This window comes from Sinocyclocheilus grahami, unplaced genomic scaffold, assembly GCF_001515645.1.
Source record: "Sinocyclocheilus grahami isolate Dianchi unplaced genomic scaffold, SAMN03320097.WGS_v1.1 scaffold20.1, whole genome shotgun sequence".
NCBI lineage: Eukaryota > Metazoa > Chordata > Actinopteri > Cypriniformes > Cyprinidae > Sinocyclocheilus > Sinocyclocheilus grahami.
The window spans coordinates 1255328-1273782 of record NW_015505199.1 but is presented as its reverse complement, the minus strand read 5'-3'; the positions used below and the strand labels follow the sequence as shown (position 1 = coordinate 1273782).

At 37.8% G+C, this 18455-nt stretch overlaps 2 protein-coding genes across 13 annotated transcripts in view; one reads left to right on the top strand and one right to left on the bottom strand.

Annotated features, from left to right (window-relative positions):
* LOC107555729 (paternally-expressed gene 3 protein-like) overlaps positions 1–246 on the bottom strand; it is a 38522-nt gene extending 38276 nt beyond the window's left edge. For 8 of the 12 annotated variants that reach the window (XM_016238608.1, XM_016238615.1, XM_016238624.1 and 5 more), the window contains exon 1: positions 133–237. In XM_016238608.1, coding sequence (XP_016094094.1) covers positions 133–161 — 29 coding nt within the window. In that variant the 5' untranslated portion in view covers positions 162–237. Of the gene's footprint in view, positions 1–132 lie in introns of all 12 variants that reach the window. The other 4 variants (XM_016238681.1, XM_016238674.1, XM_016238687.1 and 1 more) reach the window with 1 other exon arrangement.
* LOC107555825 (rho guanine nucleotide exchange factor 10-like protein) overlaps positions 1–18455 on the top strand; it is a 117839-nt gene that overhangs the window by 9642 nt on the left and 89742 nt on the right. Inside the window, exons 4-10 of the mRNA XM_016238735.1 lie at positions 6214–6374; positions 8001–8078; positions 9100–9227; positions 10532–10615; positions 12125–12233; positions 12984–13087; positions 16926–17003. Of these exons, the coding sequence (XP_016094221.1) occupies positions 6214–6374; positions 8001–8078; positions 9100–9227; positions 10532–10615; positions 12125–12233; positions 12984–13087; positions 16926–17003 (742 nt within the window). The remainder of the gene's footprint in view (positions 1–6213; positions 6375–8000; positions 8079–9099; positions 9228–10531; positions 10616–12124; positions 12234–12983; positions 13088–16925; positions 17004–18455) is intronic.

Below are 18455 nucleotides of genomic sequence, written 5' to 3'. Positions count from 1 at the left end.
AAAACACTTAGTGTTAGTAACAGCAAAACCCCCCTTTAACAAAAAAAAAACAAACAAAAAAAAACACCCCTTTAACTGGTTTTAGTAAATCTTAAAAAAAAAATAACCAACAAACCCATAAACTAAACATACCTTAAAAATTGCATCGTAGTAGTACCCATATGAAGCCAAATCTATCATCAACACCACTCAGTACAACAACTACGAAAAATAAAAACTTTTTACCCAACCATGTAGCTTTATTACTAAACCCTTAACTGTATAGTGCCTGCCTCTAACACTTACCAATCACAGTTTACTAGATTATTAGCTCAGACCAATCAGTTGTCACGGCAACCTCTAATGGCTTATTATTAGTTTCAAGTGTCATAGTATGCCAATTTGGTTGGTGCCATTTTTTTATATTGTGTTTAAAAAAAATAAAGTAATGCATTCATTTAGTAATGCTGATCTCAAATGTTCTTCTTGCAATATTAGTGATGATTTGGAATTAAATATATGATTTGTGTTATGCGAATCAACAGATTCTCAAATGAAAAAAAAAAGTTTCAAGTGGCATAAGAACTAGATATTCTGCACGTCACTTAATTTAAATGTATCTTTATGGTGAACTGCATGCCATCAATGGATCAGTTTAGCTCTGTTGTGTTGGAAATATATCCATCATGAGGAAATGCATGATAATAGAAAAAATCTTGCCATATCATTCCTGTGAGCTTTCCTGTTGTGAAAGTTGTATTCAAAATAAGACCCTCTTCAGCTCATGCTACCGTTTTATTCTGCTGAATGGATGTTTCCAACATAATGTTGTCAATACTGCTGCAGATTGGAGCTATCAATGGCTTTTTCCATTGGTGGGGTGTGTGTCAGCACGGTTTACACTGATGTATTGCTATTTCAGCATGTCTGACTCATTTTGTATTTATTCCCTTTGTAAATATTCGTGCTTTTTACAAGGTTAATAAACCCAAGCAATTTGTTCCCCCACTGTTAGAAGCGGAATATAATATAACTTATTTAAAGCAGTCATGAACTGAGAAATCACAATTCGCTTGATCTTTTGACATATAAGAGGTCATATAAAAACATCATGTAAGTTTCAGAAATCAAAACTTTCTCATTAGTCTAAAAACAGCTTATATTGAAGCCAATCTGCCAAAACAACAGCTTGTGGAATGTGCTGCTCTATGACATAATAGAGTGAGTAAACCCTGCCTCTGCAGAAGATCAACGCCTGCTTCTACATCACTGCCTGTTTAGCTCCGCCCACTGATTCACACACGTAGTAGTGATGAGAAACCGAGGCTTTCTGAACCGTTTGAGGCTTTCATCAAATTGTGCCGAAAAACGGTTCATTACTTGAAGCTTTTTAACACAGTGCGCATTAGCGACATCTGGTGGTCAGACTCGGTTTCTATCTAACGAAACATGCGGAGCAGAGAATGGTTTGAATATTTTTTTTAAATCTGTGCCAACTCGTGTCATGCGTAGTTCGGTCAATGGATTCACATTGATCAATAATATAAAATATACAAGTGTGTGATTATAATTAATAAACTGACGTGAGTTGTAGCAAAAATATTTTGGGAGAGCTGTTCGGGGTCTCTGAGGCCCCAGCTAGAACATGAGAAAATGCATTAGAGGTGTGACGTGCATTCAGTTTCTGTCTGGTGTTGAGGTTATTCTAAACTATTCCTCGTAAATTCGAGTTCGCGTGATGAGGTAACCATATAGCAACAGCACGACTGATACCTCAACTGTAATGCTTTATAACCAGTGTTGGGGGTAACTCATTACAAGTAACGCGAAGTTACGTAATCAGATTACTTTTTCAAGTAACTAGTAAAGTAACGCATTACTTTTTAATTTACAAGAGAATATCTGAGTTACTTTTTCAAATAAGTAACTCAAGTTACTTTTTTTCAATTTCTTGATTGACAGCTCTCCTGTCTCCATGTTGAGAAATCAGAAGATGTTACTGTAGTTCTACAAAAAATGTTTGTGAGTGAGATGAATTAATATGCATTAATTCATCTCACTCACAAAAAAAAACAGATTCAGTATTCCTCAAAATGAATAAAAATAATGCAACTCAGAATATAACGCAAACCTGCAATAATTAAATGTTAAACAACACAAATATCGTTTATGTATTTAATCCCATTCTATTAACCAATGTCTTTGCTTCTGACCTTCGATGATCCAGTTCAACCGTACTAATAAGCAAAAATTACTCTAGACAAACATTTGTGTCTTTTTTTATTGCTGAAGTGTGTTGAAATTTCTTCTTCTGCATTCTACTGTACGGCCGTAAATTGACTTTCCCTTCAGCCTGAGGCTTATTCATTTCACTTTTGGTGTGAAAAGGCTTTTATATTTGCCAAAAATATTTTTTTTTTATTTTAAAAACAAACAAGCAAGCCCTGTCCAGATTTAAAAAGTAACGCAAAAGTAACGTAACACATTACTTTCCATAAAAAGTAACCAAGTAACGTAATTCGTTACTTTTTTATGGAGTAACGCAATATTGTAATGCATTACTTTTAAAAGTAACTTTCCCCAACACTGCACACATACACGCACACAACCAAGTCAATGTAAAGTCAAACACAAAAGTCATGCGAAGCAGCTGTCCCGACCTTCCGGTACTGCATGACGTTCGAAGCTTCAAACGTCATCAATCACGTGGTATTGTCATTTTGATACAAGCATCGGCACAGTGTGTGATACAATAATGCTTTGAAAACGGCGTCGGAGCATCAGAGCCTCAGTATCAATCGTCCCATCACTAATAAATCACGTAGTGCAAATAACGAAAGACAAACGCAGGTCTACACAGAAACCTATGGAAGCATATAGCTAGCGAAATTCAATTTAAAATGCAATATGCAAAATGGCAATGCAATATTCAAAATGGCAACGCAATATTCAAAATGGCATTGTATTTCTGTATTTAAATTTACATTTTCCATTACCCATACGTGCAAAGGTTGGTGCAAAAGTAAAATTAAATTATATAATTGACATTTGCCATTTCCAACAGTAGTCTTAATATGTAAATTGCATGCACATTTGAACGCTTTATAAGTTGCGAAATGAAAATGAAAACGTATAACACAAATTGATTTGATATGTGTAACATGTTCAAGCAGAAATTGTAGCAAAATTATCATTTAAATGCTATTTGTCCTAAATGCATTTAGACTAACAGTTAGAACACTTAGGATTGCATTTTCATCATGACGCCGTGGGATATTTGTAGCAAAATTCAATTTGAAAATGCATTCCGAGCTGACCACGCCCACCCTCCGTCACTCATTGCTTCAAGGCAGGGATTGGCGGAAGCGTGTTACGTTTGGATCGTTTGAAACATGGCTGCTGGAGATCTGATAAGATCGCTGAATTCACTGGCAGATGAAGTGGAGCGTGAACAGAGAAATTTATGAAGCTTATGGCGTTCGGACGCCATAGTATTCCAGACTATAAATGGACATTACAAGCATTACAATAATGATAAATAAAACATTTTTTGTATAATTAATTAATTTAAATGAATGTTTCTAATAAACACATTTATAACAGAACCTCAAGTAAACTACATGTTATTTTGTTTAGTCATATACACGTGGGAGCTTTTTCAATTTATTACTCAAAGCGACTTATTAGCCTACAACACCTTTAAAGACTTATTCAGGGAAGTACAGCAGGATGCAGGAAATGGTTGAGTATTATTTTAGGTACAAACTATCATTATTGTAATGCTTGTAATGTCCATTTATAGTTTTTACACAGCAGCTTGGCTCCTTAAATGTTTAAACACCAGCTAATTTCAAGACGCTGGCGTCACGTGGGTCACCCGCAGTGTAAGACGCTCAAAGACGGTTAGACGTTTGATTTTAGCATGGAATACGCTTCATATATTTCTCTGTTCACGCTCCACTTCATCTGCCAGTGAATTCAGCGATCTTATCAGATCTCCAGCAGCCATGTTTCAAACGATCCAAACGTACCACGCTTCCGCCAATCCCCGCCTTGAAGCAATGAGTGACGGAGGGTGGGCGTGGTCAGCTCGGAATGCATTTTCAAATTGAATTTTGCTACAATTTCTGCTTGAACATGTTACACATATCAAATCAATTTGTGTTATACATTTTCATTTTCATTTTGCAACTTATAAAGCGTTCAAATGTGCATGCAATTTACATATTAAGACTACTGTTGGAAATGGCAAATGTAAATTATAAAATTTAATTTTAATTTTACTTTTGCACCAAACTTTGCACGTATGGGTAATGGAAAATGTAAATTGAAATACAGAAATACAATGCCATTTTGAATATTGCATTGCCATTTTACATATTGCATTTTAAATTGAATTTCGCTACCTATATGCTTCCATAGAAACCAAACCAAACGAAAAAGATGGCTCCGAAGATAACAAGACGCTGCGTAGTGCCAAATTGTGGACAAACACAGTCTTTGCATAGCCTTCCATTGGGTCCCAACAGGAAAGAGTGGATTAGTTTGATTTCTTAATGATGTTATAGACACATTAGTAAAAGGTTGGTCTTTTGTTCACTTCATTTCACTGCGGATTCGTTTACAAACAAGACACAATTCGACGCCGGATTTTCAGAAAGATTTGAAATTAAAAGACGATTCTTCGCCGACTATATTGGATGTGCTGAGTATTTGAGTTTTTAACTTAAATCACAGCAGCATCCATCTGTGAAGGATGTAGGCTTTCAAACATACACAACTGCACAATCAAAACAGCTGAACACGCAGTGCAAGGTGGAACATCGAATAATTATTTAAGTAGGAATATTTGTGTATATACGTGTGTAAGAATAGGAAAAGCAAAAACAAGGAAGAAATTGATTATAAATAAACCATGACTGCATAACAGCAAAAGTAGGATGGTTACACGCCAAAAAAAACGGAAGAAGAAGAATAAGAAGAGGCCAAAACAGGACAGAAAATAGCCCATTACTGCTAAAATATTATGTTTTTGATGTAAATATCGTGATAACATTATAAGTGGACCTCAGAGAACAGTACAAAATAATAACAAAGGCAGTTCATGACCCGTTTAACACCTTTTTACACATGCATCAATTAAATTATATTATATATAAGCATAGTGTAATAGTTAACTTGCCTTGCACTCAAGAAGAGTGAACAATCCTGTTTAGGGCCTTGTGGGGAAAATGTTGCAAGAAGAAAGTGTTTTGTGCTGCAGAGCAAAAAAGGATCTGTAACCCTGTTTGCAATATGTTCACAAAGCAGAGGCAGGTAAACATTACCCATGCAACAACTTTCCCCTCACTAACCTGGGGAGCTGTCTTATGTTTGTTCTACTGCAAAACACATGCTCTTTCCATTAGCATCCAGGAGCTTGTGAGAATAGCTCTGACAGCTAGCTTTTATGATGCCATTCCACACACTTTTACATGGAATTACTGCAGTTGAAAGGATATATGTCATGCTTTCCAAGTTACAGAGCTAATTTATATTTTGTACTTGGCATGTTTGCTTTACTGCTCTTGAAATGTTAAGTAAAAGGTGGTGTGAATTGATATAAGCATGTGTGATGATTTGCCATCGGAGGCAATAGATGATGACTCTTAAAAGCACTATTAAAACCTGGAGTAGACGGTTGGGATTGAATGCTGAAATACATTTCAATGACCAGAAGTGCTGTAACATTTTTAAGCATAACAACATCATTCCATGAACAGACAATCCATTTTTATTTCCTGGCAATTAACCCTTTTCGTGTACCACAGCTCATAGATATTTGAGTTTATTGTAGTTAAATGAAGCTGACATAACAAGCACCACTGGGTTCACTGGCATGATATACTAGCTTTTTTATTACATAATATAAACATTAATTTAAATTTAAAGTAAAATAAAGATAAAATAAGTCATGTTGTGTTGATTATTTGATTCTCTACCATGAATACTCTACCCCATTTCCATCTCATTTCCATGTTCACAAGCTTAAGTCCTCTACGCAAAACACTGTCATACTCATAACGAAACACAAGTGCTTTTTGTCATACTCACTATGTGGGGCTGATGGCATTTGAACTCTTCCCCTTCTCTCATACCACCCACCACCCAGTCTTAGGCTTGAGCTGATCTCAGTACGGTTATACCCTTGAGAGGTCAGCAATAATATGGCTCTATTTTTGGGGAATGTTCCAGAGACCAAGCTTCCACAGACTCTGCTGCGCCAAAGAACATCAACTTAAATGAAAAGGAAGATCAGACTTGCACTGAGGTGAAGACCGAGATTGTAACACGGACTATTAAAACAAACGCAGGAACACAAGATATCAGACACAGCCCAGCAGAAAATGCTGAAGGTAAGATATAAGACAACAAATGCATCACAGCTATAGTGTTTAACTACTTAATACTTGAATATTTAAAATTGTGTGAAACTGTTGGCTTCATTTGTTTGTTTCTTCATTATTTGTAAAAACAAGAATGCACTAAGTTTGTACCAGTTTTACAGAATATTTTATGGATATAACAAGAAGCAAGTGCTCAACTGTAATGCTTCAGCACTCTTATCACTATTATCATAATTTTTTGTTTTTAACTTGACAAGGACACAACTAATGTGAACATATACAGACTTGCCTTTGCTATTTATTGGAGAGTATTATGTTATTATGTTATTATTAATAGTGTTTAAAGACCAGCAATGAATTGTAGACCTTTTCTAAGAAAAGTGTGTTATAAGAAAATATCATATGAAGACAGTCCTTCCATTGCAGCATGAAACCAGAATCTCAATTTTAGAAGTCTTTACAAAATGTCAATCGTTTCATCAGTACGGAGCCCCAAAAGTAACATTTGAAGGATTGAAAATGTGATGTTCGTGTGCGCATCAGTGATGGGAATTCTGGCTCTTTTTAGGGAACCGGATAATTTGGTTCAGCTCTTTCAGCTCTCAAACGGCTCTTCATTTAGTAACTCTTCTGGCTTTTTAAATTCAGCCAAATTTAGTAATGTTTGGCCCAGGGGCGGTTCTAGGAATTTATCCATTGGGGCGCTGAGCCCTCAGACACATTAGATACAAATGACCTAAATAAACTTTATAGTGCTTGTGAAAACTGCATTATTGTATGAAGTAACTATACACAAATATCCATTAAAGCTACAGAAGTTACTTAGTTAAGAGCAGCGAGTGATTCTCTGTTTTTCTTTTGTTGTTTCATTAACATGATTAATTTTTTAAGAAGTGCACGGGTCCATTATATTAATGCACATCCGATATTTTCTTAACTGTTTACTTTCACTTAAGACATTACTGACAGTTTTTATGTTGATACTCATCAAGACAGCCACTCTAACATAATTTTGTACCTATTTGCTCAGTATGCGAAAGAGAACTCAATTAGGTATGTGCGTGCTGTCTGAGAGATGGCTTGGTTGCATGCGTGCTTCAGGTTTGTGCGTGCACAGAGACATCGGGTAGCTACCCACGTTTAAAATAGCGCCAGCTTTCTGCTGTATGACCTGCCTTTAGTTCAGTGTTTTTCCTTTGAATGCAACTATATGTTTGATCAATTGAAAACAGAGCTTTTGGTCATTTTAACAAGAAATCGTTCTCGATAATTGGTCTTTTAAAAGAAAATCAGTGTGGCATGTTTTGATTGATGTTGATTGGAGCACTACAGTTTGGGAATACAGGGTAAAGCCGATCACATAAGTAGCACAAAAACAGCACAAAACTTACAAGACGAAATGATATGAGCATATGTCTGTGTGTTAGATTGGATAAGCACTGCAGCTTTTGGGAAGCAGCTATCAGATCATAAAATCCTATAAAAAATTCAAGCAAAGAACAGCAGTTTTGTTTTTGATGCTCTCTTCTCTATCTTCTGTCAAGGTAGTGTTTACAAAAAATGTATATGTAAACACACCCAAACTAATGCACCCACAGTCCTTAAGCTTGTTTTTTTTTCTTTTTTCTTTCCCAGGTGAGTCAGAACACCAGACGGCTAGTCTGGAGGTGATCTATGATGATGTACCCTGTGAAGGTCTGTCTTCAGGAGAAGGTCAGTCATAGATTGTCATTTTAGCATACAGTATAGATCTCCAAGACTGTTTGATTGTTGTATGTGTCTGGGTGTTTCTTCAACAAGAACTTTTATGTACCAGGGGTATAAAATATTCAGATTTCAGATTTCTCCTCTTTGTTATATGAAGGTCATATTAAAACTTTTGAAAACTATTTACTGTACTCTTATAATTAATCTTTCTACTTACTAAACATATTTTGTAGTTTTACTCATGTTTCAGTTTAAGATGTTCAATCTTAATTGAATCTGAATTGGTTCATTTACTAATGATGATAATCTAAACAAAGATTGACAATTTTACTGCAACGTTTCGTCATGCAACTTTCATCAGGCACTGCAAGCTATAGCAGTGTGTGGGATTCATCTATTTTTGTTAGATTATTTGGCTTTCTTATTTCCTGCGCACCTGCCTGTACAATGTAGTAGAAGTTGCAGTGGCATTTCATTATAATTGATTATATGAAAATGGTTTATATCTGTTTTTAATTTCTAATTTTAATTTCTACAGTAGAACTAGACAGTGTATAAATATAGTGTAATTCATATAAAATGAAATGTAATTAATGTAGAATTAATGAAACTATTAGGCCTAACTATTTAACTATTAACATGTTGATTATACATGTATTTATACAATTTACAGGCTCGTCACATTTCAGCCATCTATCTAGTGTCACACGTTTTATTAGGCTGCTTGCAATGTTGAAAATACAAATATTTACTGCCACATAAAATGGTGGCAGCGACAGTTTTTTTGTGCTGACTAAAAATGTTGCCTTTTCACCGCAGAATGTAATCAAACACAATTGTTCATTTGAGATGGCGATGGAAATCACATTTTTTGATGTGGTGGAAATCAAATTTTTCACAAGGGCTAAAAGTGTCTCTAAACACCCATCTATGTCTTATATAGATATTTTTTTTCACCATGTCATTGTCGGAAGTCCTTCAGTGATTTACAGGACTGTATTGAAACCTGCATTGCTTTGTGTGTCAGCTGACTTGATCTATGAGGACATTCAGAAAGAGGAGGGCTTGCAAGGGCCCAATAATGGCTGGAGCTCAAGTGAGTTTGAAAGCTATGATGAGCAGTCCGACTCTGAGAGGGCTCCAACCCGCAGCAAGGTGCGTGTGTGTGTTAATTCAAGACTTCCCACTACTGCAATAAGAATGAGAATGAGTTTTTAATTACATCCTGACAAGCATCTGATTAATCTTCACACACATTTCCACATTCCTCATAATGATAAACTACAAAGGTTCATAAAAAGATTGAAACCCTCTAAGATTGCAGGCTGATTGATTGGTATGTGGATTGATGATTTATTTTAGATGCGGGTTCTTGTGATACTATAATGGTCTGTGAAGGGTTGCTGCCACAAGAGTGCAGTGTTGCCTAATCGCTACTAATGCCGGGCATAACTGACACACTTTTCCACTGCTCTATATTGCTTCAAATTTGAATTCAGTGTGCACTGTGTTATCTGCCCTTACACGTTCATGAGGTCACAGTGGTATGGAAAACACTTTGCCCAGGTGGCAGTCCCTCAGAAACCAATTTCCCATGGCCAGACTCACCTTTACCTCCGCTGAATTAGGCTCCATAAGATTCCTACTGCCAGACGACTCACGATAAGCAAGAATTAGATTGCTGAGTCTAATACCACAGTGATTTGAGCTCAGTTTAACAGTTATTCCTCCAGCTTTTTTAGTGCATGCATAATTGGAAAGGAATGATTTTCTTTCGAAAGGTGTCAACAGTTCCTATAATGGGCTTGTTAAGATTAAAATGCACTCACAAGGACAAACAAGCAACAGTTGACATTTAGCAAGGATGCATTTCATTAATCAAAAATAACAGTAAAGACTTTTACAAAAGGTTTCAATTTCAAATAAATGCTGTTCTTTTGAATTTTCTGTTTAACGAAGAATCCTAAAAACAAAAAACAAAACAAAATCACAACTGTTTTCTATATTGATGATAAGAAAAATTTCATGAACACAAAAATCAACATAATCGAATGATTTCTAAAGGATTCAGTGATATCAAAGCCACTGAAGGCAGCATAGATGCATCCTTTGAAAACATCAGATTAAGGCATATTATTCGACAAACATTGTGTTTCACAAACATTGGACTTGGATGTTATGCCTTCCTACCTCCGTTTTGGACGCAGCCTGTGGCTTTGTTTCTCATTAGCGAGGATGCACGTTCTGTCATAATCTTATCTTCCTCTGTCTATCCCACCCTGCTTTGACTTAAAAATTAGTTCCAGTCATTTCTCTTGCATATGCTTTTGTGGTTGACCTTGATTTTGCCTTGCCCTCATGCCTTCGTTTCCCTCACTTCATTCCTTGCTCTCCTCCATGTTGCCATGTTATTGCGCTCTCACCCATGGCCTGCGTTGTGGCCGTGATGATACCTGTAGCTCTCCCCTGATGTGCGACGACTGAGAGAACGTTACACCAGGACCAAACAGGAGCTAGCCATGAGACTGGGGGGCAGACATCAGGTACACTCATGCACGTATGGGGAAGAATGGGCTTTAGCCGGGTGAACTAGCTCGGAGCTGTCAATTAGCGCAATCACAGTCACCTGGTTTCAAGGATACACTCCTTCTCTTTTTCACTTTTCCCTGCTGAAAGGAACAGTGTGAATTTCCATGCTGGTTTATGCTGGTCTGTTGTTGCTGACCAACATAGACATGCTGTCAAACAGCCAAACTGAAATGTAGTAAAGAAGCCTGGTAGCATACTGACATCCCAGCATCCCATGCTTGGGACCAGCATTCAGCACAGCATATGTTAGTCGTTTTCAGCAGGGCAAATCTTTTTCCTTTGAGTTTTCACTTTCTCTGTGTCTTGCTTTTCTGTCTTTCTTTTTTTTCTGTGTTCTGAATCGCAGGGTCCATAGAGTGATTGCTGCTCCCTACAAACAGAGCAGAAGAGATACCTGTAGAAGTTCACTGCACTTGATTTAGTTTGGTCATATGAATATTTGAATTTAATGTCATCAAACACAGACAACAAATATGTCATGCAGCTTGTCTGTATATACTCTATAATACTATATACATTACAAAATACTATATAAGTTTTAATATAATTTATTATTAAAATATAAAATAATACAATTAGCGTAATTTACAATAGATACACTATTGCTCAAATGTTTTGAGGTAAGTAGGATTTTAAATATTTTTTTTTCAGCAAGGATGCGTTAATCTGATGAAAAGTGACAGTAAAGACATTTATATTGTTACAAAATAAATCAATTTTAAAAATTGGTGTGCTTTTGAACTTTGTTCAACAAATTTGCTTGAATTTCTGTTTGATCAAAGTAAGTTTCCTTGTACACTTGCTGTGAATTGATATATTGATAATATTTTTTATATGCTATTTGTTCCCGATTTGAAATCTCACTTAAATCTTGCTATTTGAAGTCCACTTTGCAGAGCCGTCTCTCCTTTTTCTCTTGTTGAAAGTCCCTCTCTGTATCTCACGTTCTCTTTCTCTGTTGTAAACAAATCTTTCAGACCATTTCAGCTATCAATATTCAACTAAAATACTCCATTTTGCTTCAGCTTCCCTAATCTCTAATTTGATTTGTATGAGGGTGGGTTATGGGCATGCTTGTGTATATATAAAGTAAAGAGCTCTCATGTGGTTCAAGCAAGACATTTCCACATACTCTCTATTAATGACCTGCTTTCACAGAGATGGGACAGCCCCCTCCTTTTTTAAATATAAAAATATCACTGTAGCTCTATGTTCCCTCACACACTTAAGATCTTGTGGCTTGTGGCCATTGAAACAGACCCTGTTGAGCACACACCCAACTGCCGCCCTGACGGACTGAACTGGTGCCTCACAAATGGCAGGCGAACCAGAGCATAGCTGTTTACGCTCAAGGGCTTGAGATGGTCGACCTTTTTCCATAAGGGTTTACCACGTCTCTGGTTATGGAGGAACTCCAGCTCGGCTGCCCATGATTTTCTGTTCCCCTCTGGTCCCTTTTGCAGGTCCATCAGCTGATGCAGGCGGCACGCAGCGGAACGAAAGATGGCCTGGAGAAGACCAAAATCGCTGTGATGAGGAGAGTTTCATTCCTACATAAAAAGGAGCACTCAGGTAATCTAAGAATGATTTCATTTGAGAATTTATCTTCTTTCAAGCACTCATCCTCACTCCTTTTCCTTCGATAGAAAAATAACCCATTCAGGAAAGAAGCAATTATACATTTCTAATGCTTTTTCTCTCAGATGGACAGGGCTGTTCATTAAATTAAGCTAGACCTCTTTACAGATGGCAGATGATCTGACTGTCACCGAGTCAGACATGATAGAAAAAGGCTGATGGATTCCAATACCTCTCAGTGCTTTCTTGAATTCTTCTTTAAAAAAAAAAAAAAAAAAATGGACTCCTGGAAGTCGGAAGCTGAAAAAAGGATCATGTGAAATATTTGGGAAGCAGGAAAGCAATATAAATCAGATTGGGTCTTTAAAATAAAAGGTAGGTAGAAGAGCTTATGAGGGCATTTGATGTACAGGAAAATTGGCTGAGATTGGTCCCCATAATGCCCTACTGCACAATGGGGTAAGATTACCGTTTGGAAGTGGAGACTGGTGGAATGCCTATTGAAACTGCATTCTAAATGATGTACCACACTGCATATAGTGATAAACGTTTTGATTTGGAGGCTCTGTTATCATTTCTTTTATTATTTCAAGAGCCTGCAAAAAATTTGGATGTGGCTTAGAACAGCCTGCTCTGTAATGTGTTTGAATGTACTTTTTTCTCTTTTTTTCTGTTTGAGCATCTTTTTTAGCTTTGCAGGGGTATAATAAAATGTTTGAACGTGTTTTTTGTGTGTCCTGACAGATGACACTGAGGATGATACAGGGTATCTGGATGTTATGGTATCAGAGGCAAAACACCCACCTGCACAACTGGGACCAATGCCAGATGGGCTTAGCAGCCAACAGGTGCGTGTATATGAATTTATTGGCATTTTTAATAGCCAAAATATACACATTTGAGAGAAGCCATCAGTTTGGTAGTAACATTTGCATGAATATTGTCCCAACCAAAGAGAAGCTGTTTTCTTTTCAAATTCATGCATCTGTGTCATTGTGACCATAATACTTTGAACTTTATTTTCTCTTTTGTCACTTATTGTGGAGGTCTTTCATCTTGTCCAAATTTAAATCAGTATTGTTGACTTTCCAAAGGGAACTGTGGAAAGGCAACAACAAATTTGCTTGCTCAAAATATTTTTAATTAGGAAAATCTTCATCAGTACTTCTATATTAATATAAGTAACATAATATAGATTTAATAAATGACAGCTGTAATATAATTTCTTATGCAAGCATACATACACACACATATATATGTGTTTGAGTAAAGTTATAATTTTTGTTTTATTCTAAATCTACTGACAACATTTGTCCCGAATTGCAAATAAACATATTACCATTTAGAGCATTTATTTGCAGAAAATGACAACTGGTCAAAACAAAAAAGATACAGTGTTTTCAGACCTCAAATAATGCAAAGAAAACAAGTTCATATTAATTTTTAAACGACACAATACTAATGTTTTAACTTAGGAAGAGTGGGTGACTTTATGCCACTTTATGCCACTCCTTGCATAAAAATTCAAGCAGCTCGACTTTGTTTGATGGTTTGTGACCATCCATCTTCCTCTTGATCACATGAGGTTTTCAAGGGAGTTCAGGACTCAGGTCTGGAGATTGGGCTGGCCATGACAGGGACAGGGTCTTGGTCTAGTGGTCCTCCATCCACACCTTGATTGATCTAATTGTGACACATGGAGCATTGTCCTGCTGGAAAAAAACAATCCTCAGAGTTGGGGAACATTGTTAGAGCAGAAGGAAGCACGTTTTCTTCCAGGACAACCTTGTACGTGGCTTGATTCATGTGGCCTTCACAAAGACGAATGTGCCCGATTCCAGCCTTGCTGAAGCACCCCCAGATCATCACGGATCCTCCACCAAAATTCACAGTGGGTGTGGGTGTGGCTTGTAGGCCCCTATTCTTCCATACCGTTCTTGCCATGCACTTCATCCGAGTTGCCATTTGCCTTTCTTTTTGTTGAGTGACATTTGAATGATTTGGCGGTCAGCAGAGAGTCGTTTTCGATCACAGCAGTGGTTTTTATACTTTTCCTTGTTAAATAAGATTTGGTTCAGGTGATCACCTAATAAGTACGTCATGAAGCAGAATGAGGTGTGCCTGTGTTGGAATTTAACAGACACTGGAATGGAATGGCTGCCATACATGTATATATGCGACCCTGGACCACAAAACTTAAGTCACTGGGATATATTTTTAGCAATAGCCTAAAAAACATTGTATGGGTCAAAATGATTGTTTTTTTGTTTTATGCCAAAAATCATTAGGATATTAAGTAAAGATCATGTTCCATGATGATATTTTGTAAATTTCCTACCGTAAATATATAAAAACTAAATTTTTGATTAGTAATATGCATTGCTAAGAACTTAATTTGGACAACTTTAAAGGCGATTCCCTTTCGATACTACACTTGTACTGCGTCTTGCTTAGATGCATATGGGAAAAAGCCTTTTTTCTCCTGAACTCCTTCTACATTCACGCAGTGAAACTGCATGGCCAGTGGTTCATGCAGTGTATTAAAAAACGAACCAATGGCTAGGCAGCAGAGCTGCACGAGCCTATGGCGACGAAGCCTGCCAAGCCTGCCAAAGTCAGCCAGAATGGGCGGGGCGTCTGGCTATATAAGCGGGTGTTCGCCACAGGATTCTCCGATATCTTCTCTTTCAGCGACGACTCTATGCTCATCACTGATCCTGAAAGCCTGCTCATTATTGACACGCCTTCGCAGCTGGAATCGGGACCTCTCTGCCGCTACAGCGACGCAGCAATTCCGGTCCGTTTCCCCTGCCGCCATCCGGCGATTCTGAAAGAGCTTATTTCTAGCAGGTAAGCCCTAAAAGAGCAAATTCTAGTGACGTTGTTGCAAATGTCACGCTGCGAGTGTGGCTTGTGCAGGGAAACTTGCACGATGCAGAAGAGCGGGCTTGTGCAGATCTGTCTGTGCAGACCCCACGCAGAGACTGCTCGCTCACTGAGACGGAATGCTCACTCGAGCATGAGTCTCACTCTTCTAAACTGTGGCAAAGACCCTCAGACATCCGATTTGACAGAGGTATTGTCATTTCTGCAAGAGCTGCTGCATAAGGGACGCTCCCCATCCATGCTCAAAGTCTATGTGACGGGTATAGTGGCTTCTCATGCCCTATCGAGGGCCAATCGGTGGGCAGACACAGCGTGGTCATCCGCTTTCTGAATCCGCCTCGTCCCCCTACCGTCCTTTCATGGGATCTGCCCACGGTGCTGAGGGCCCTGAAGGGCCCCGTCTTCAAGCTGCTACAGTCTGCCAACATTTGGTCGCTATCGCTGAGGACTGCTCTGCTTCTAGTACTGGCATCAGTAAAGCGAATAGGGGCCCTGCAGGCGCTGTCTATTAGCCCTGCCTGCCTGAAATTCGGGCCTAACGACACTAAAGTTGTCCTGAAACCAAGGCACGGTTACTTGGAAGTCCCACGTTACCTGAACGTCCAGGCCTTGCAGGCCAGGGTCCTTTCCGCTTGAAGTGACACTCGCTGCGTAAACAGATCTGGCGGAGAGCCCTTGACCGTATCACACTCAAGCTCTCTGGCATCGGTTCACCTGTTAGCTCTCGACCCTTTGTCGAAGTTACAGGAGTACTTTGGAACGATTAACCAGGCTGGGTGTGACCTCAGGAAGCTCAGCCCATCTTAGCCTTGGGTTGTTGTTAACTTTTCTATGGGCATTGGTTGCTTATAGAAGTTTTATACTAATGTTCGTTCCACTACATTAGCACGGCGTGATTGTACTGTGTTCCCATATGCGTCTAAGCAAGATGCAGTACGAGTGTAGTATCGAAAGGTAACGTACTCTGTTACTAATGTAACCTTGGTTCCCTGAGATATGGGAACGAGTACTGCGTTGCTAGCCGTGCTATGTCGTCGCTTCAGTCGAAGTAACCTGAGAATCCTGTGGCGAACACTCGCTTATATAGCCAGCCATTCTGGCGGGCTTTGGCAGGCTTGGCGGGCTTCATCGCCATAGCCTCGTGCAGCTCCGCTGCCTAGCCATTGATTCATTTTTTAATATACTGCACAAACCACAGGCCGTGGTGTTTCACAGGGTGAATGAAGAAGGCTTTAGTTCTGGAGGAAAACGTTTTTTTCCCCATATGCGTCTAAGCAAGACGCAGTACTCGTTCCCGTATCTCAGGGAACCGAGGTTACGTTTATAACGAGTACGTTTTCTCAGTATTTCGATTTTTTTTGCACCCTCAGATTCCAGATGTTCAAATAGTTGTGTCTCAGCCAAATATTGTCCTATCCTAACAAACCATACATCAATGGAAAGCTCATTTATGATGATGTATAAATCTCAATTTCTAAAAATGTACCCTTATTGACTGGTTTTGTGGTCCATGGTCACATATGTATATATGTGTGTGTGTGTGTGTGTGTGTATGTGTGTGTGTGTGTGTGTGTGTGTGTGTGTATATATATATATATATATATATATATATATATATAATTGACAATAGATTGTACACTGCTGTTCAAAAAATACTTTTATTCAGCAATTATGTATAAAAACGGACAGAAAATAAATTTTTGTAATGTAAAAAAAATCATTTTCAAGTAGAAATAATATTTTATTTCTCTTGTGTCCTACTTACTGTGAATGTATAAATGTCTTTCATCTCAACCACAGATTGTCCGACGCCATATTTTGGGCTCCATTGTGCAGAGTGAGAGGAGTTACCTGGACTCTCTAAAACGGATTCTACAGGTCAGATACTGTTGCATCTGTCCCCAAAGCTGTGTTGGTGAAATAAAAAAAACAAAAACCTTTTGATAGATTTTAATAGGGTGTATTTGCAATGACAAAATATTTTGACATAACAGAAAGTGTTAAGTGTCTTTTTTTTCTTCAGTGTGCTAAGATCAAACTGAAACTCCATGCTTTGATACTTCAAAATAAATTCATAGTTGAGTTCAAAAGAGTAGGTAAAATGCTAAAGTCAAATATTATTGCCACCTTTAATTTTTCTGGGAATGCGTGTTATATGTACATGAAATCATTAGTCAAAATGTCACTATTTTTGTCTTGAAATGGTTAAATCATTCTTATGATTACACAACAAAAGTTTTGGAAGGGTTACAAATAATGTCAAGACTCTTCCAAATGTGAAAAAGCCTGCTATTCAAAACAAAAGATAACACTATGAGTTTTCTTTAAAACTGAATTTGCCTTCACATTCACATTTCTTTAAATGGAAGCGTGCAGGTCTGGTGAGTTTCGTAGTGTGGAGTTTCATTACACATAATTCTGATCTCAGCTAGTGGTGGAGAGAAGAGCATTTGCTATCACACTCCTTTGAAGGCACTGCCACCGTCTAAAATGGAATCACAGATCAATGACAGCTTTACGCTTTATGATATCTAGTCATTCAGGATCTGTCTCCAATCTTTGTTGTCGAATCAAAGCTCTGTCGGGTGTACTTTACAATTCCTGCTCTCTTTATAGCGTGCTAGACATGGTCTAGGGTGTTTAGATCAGGTAAAGTGGCCTCAAAGCAGGGGAATGGGGGGGGCTGTGTAATTAAGTTTAGTAGTGCCGTTGTGGGCAGATGCATCTTTTGAAAAAGAAATAGTCCCATTGCCTCATCCTATGTCTTATTTTCTCTTTGTCGATAATTCATTAGTGCTGGAGACTACAGGGTAGGAAAGAAAGCAGCCATGAAAAATCTATTGTATCCACAGTCTAACCAGCAAAGTCCCTTTGCTTTTAAAGATTAGCTCTTGTAGTTTATCTATGAACATTACTAGCTTGTTTTGCAATTTGAGGAAATCAAGCTTAAACAAGCATTTAGCTGAGCACAATTTGGCAATGTTGCAAAGCAGTCAAAGACAATATCAGAGGGAGAATTAACATTAAGAAAGGAATATTTCACCCAAATGTTGTTATTCTTTAGCCACCTACAAAATGCTTTAGTTATTGTTAGCCATTTTTGATCATAACAACCGTTAACATTTTTATTGTAGCAAAAAAGAGTGGTCCAAATATTATTTTTATATTCAGTGAAAGAAAGAAAGAAAGAAAGAAAGTCATATGAGGTTAACTTTTTATTTCAGTTTAGCATTTTTAGGTGTTGTGTGTTTCGGAGAATAAAAAGAGATATTTTAGGAGTATTCTTTTGACAAATGTTTAAATTAGAAACTTTACACTAGTTTGGAATAA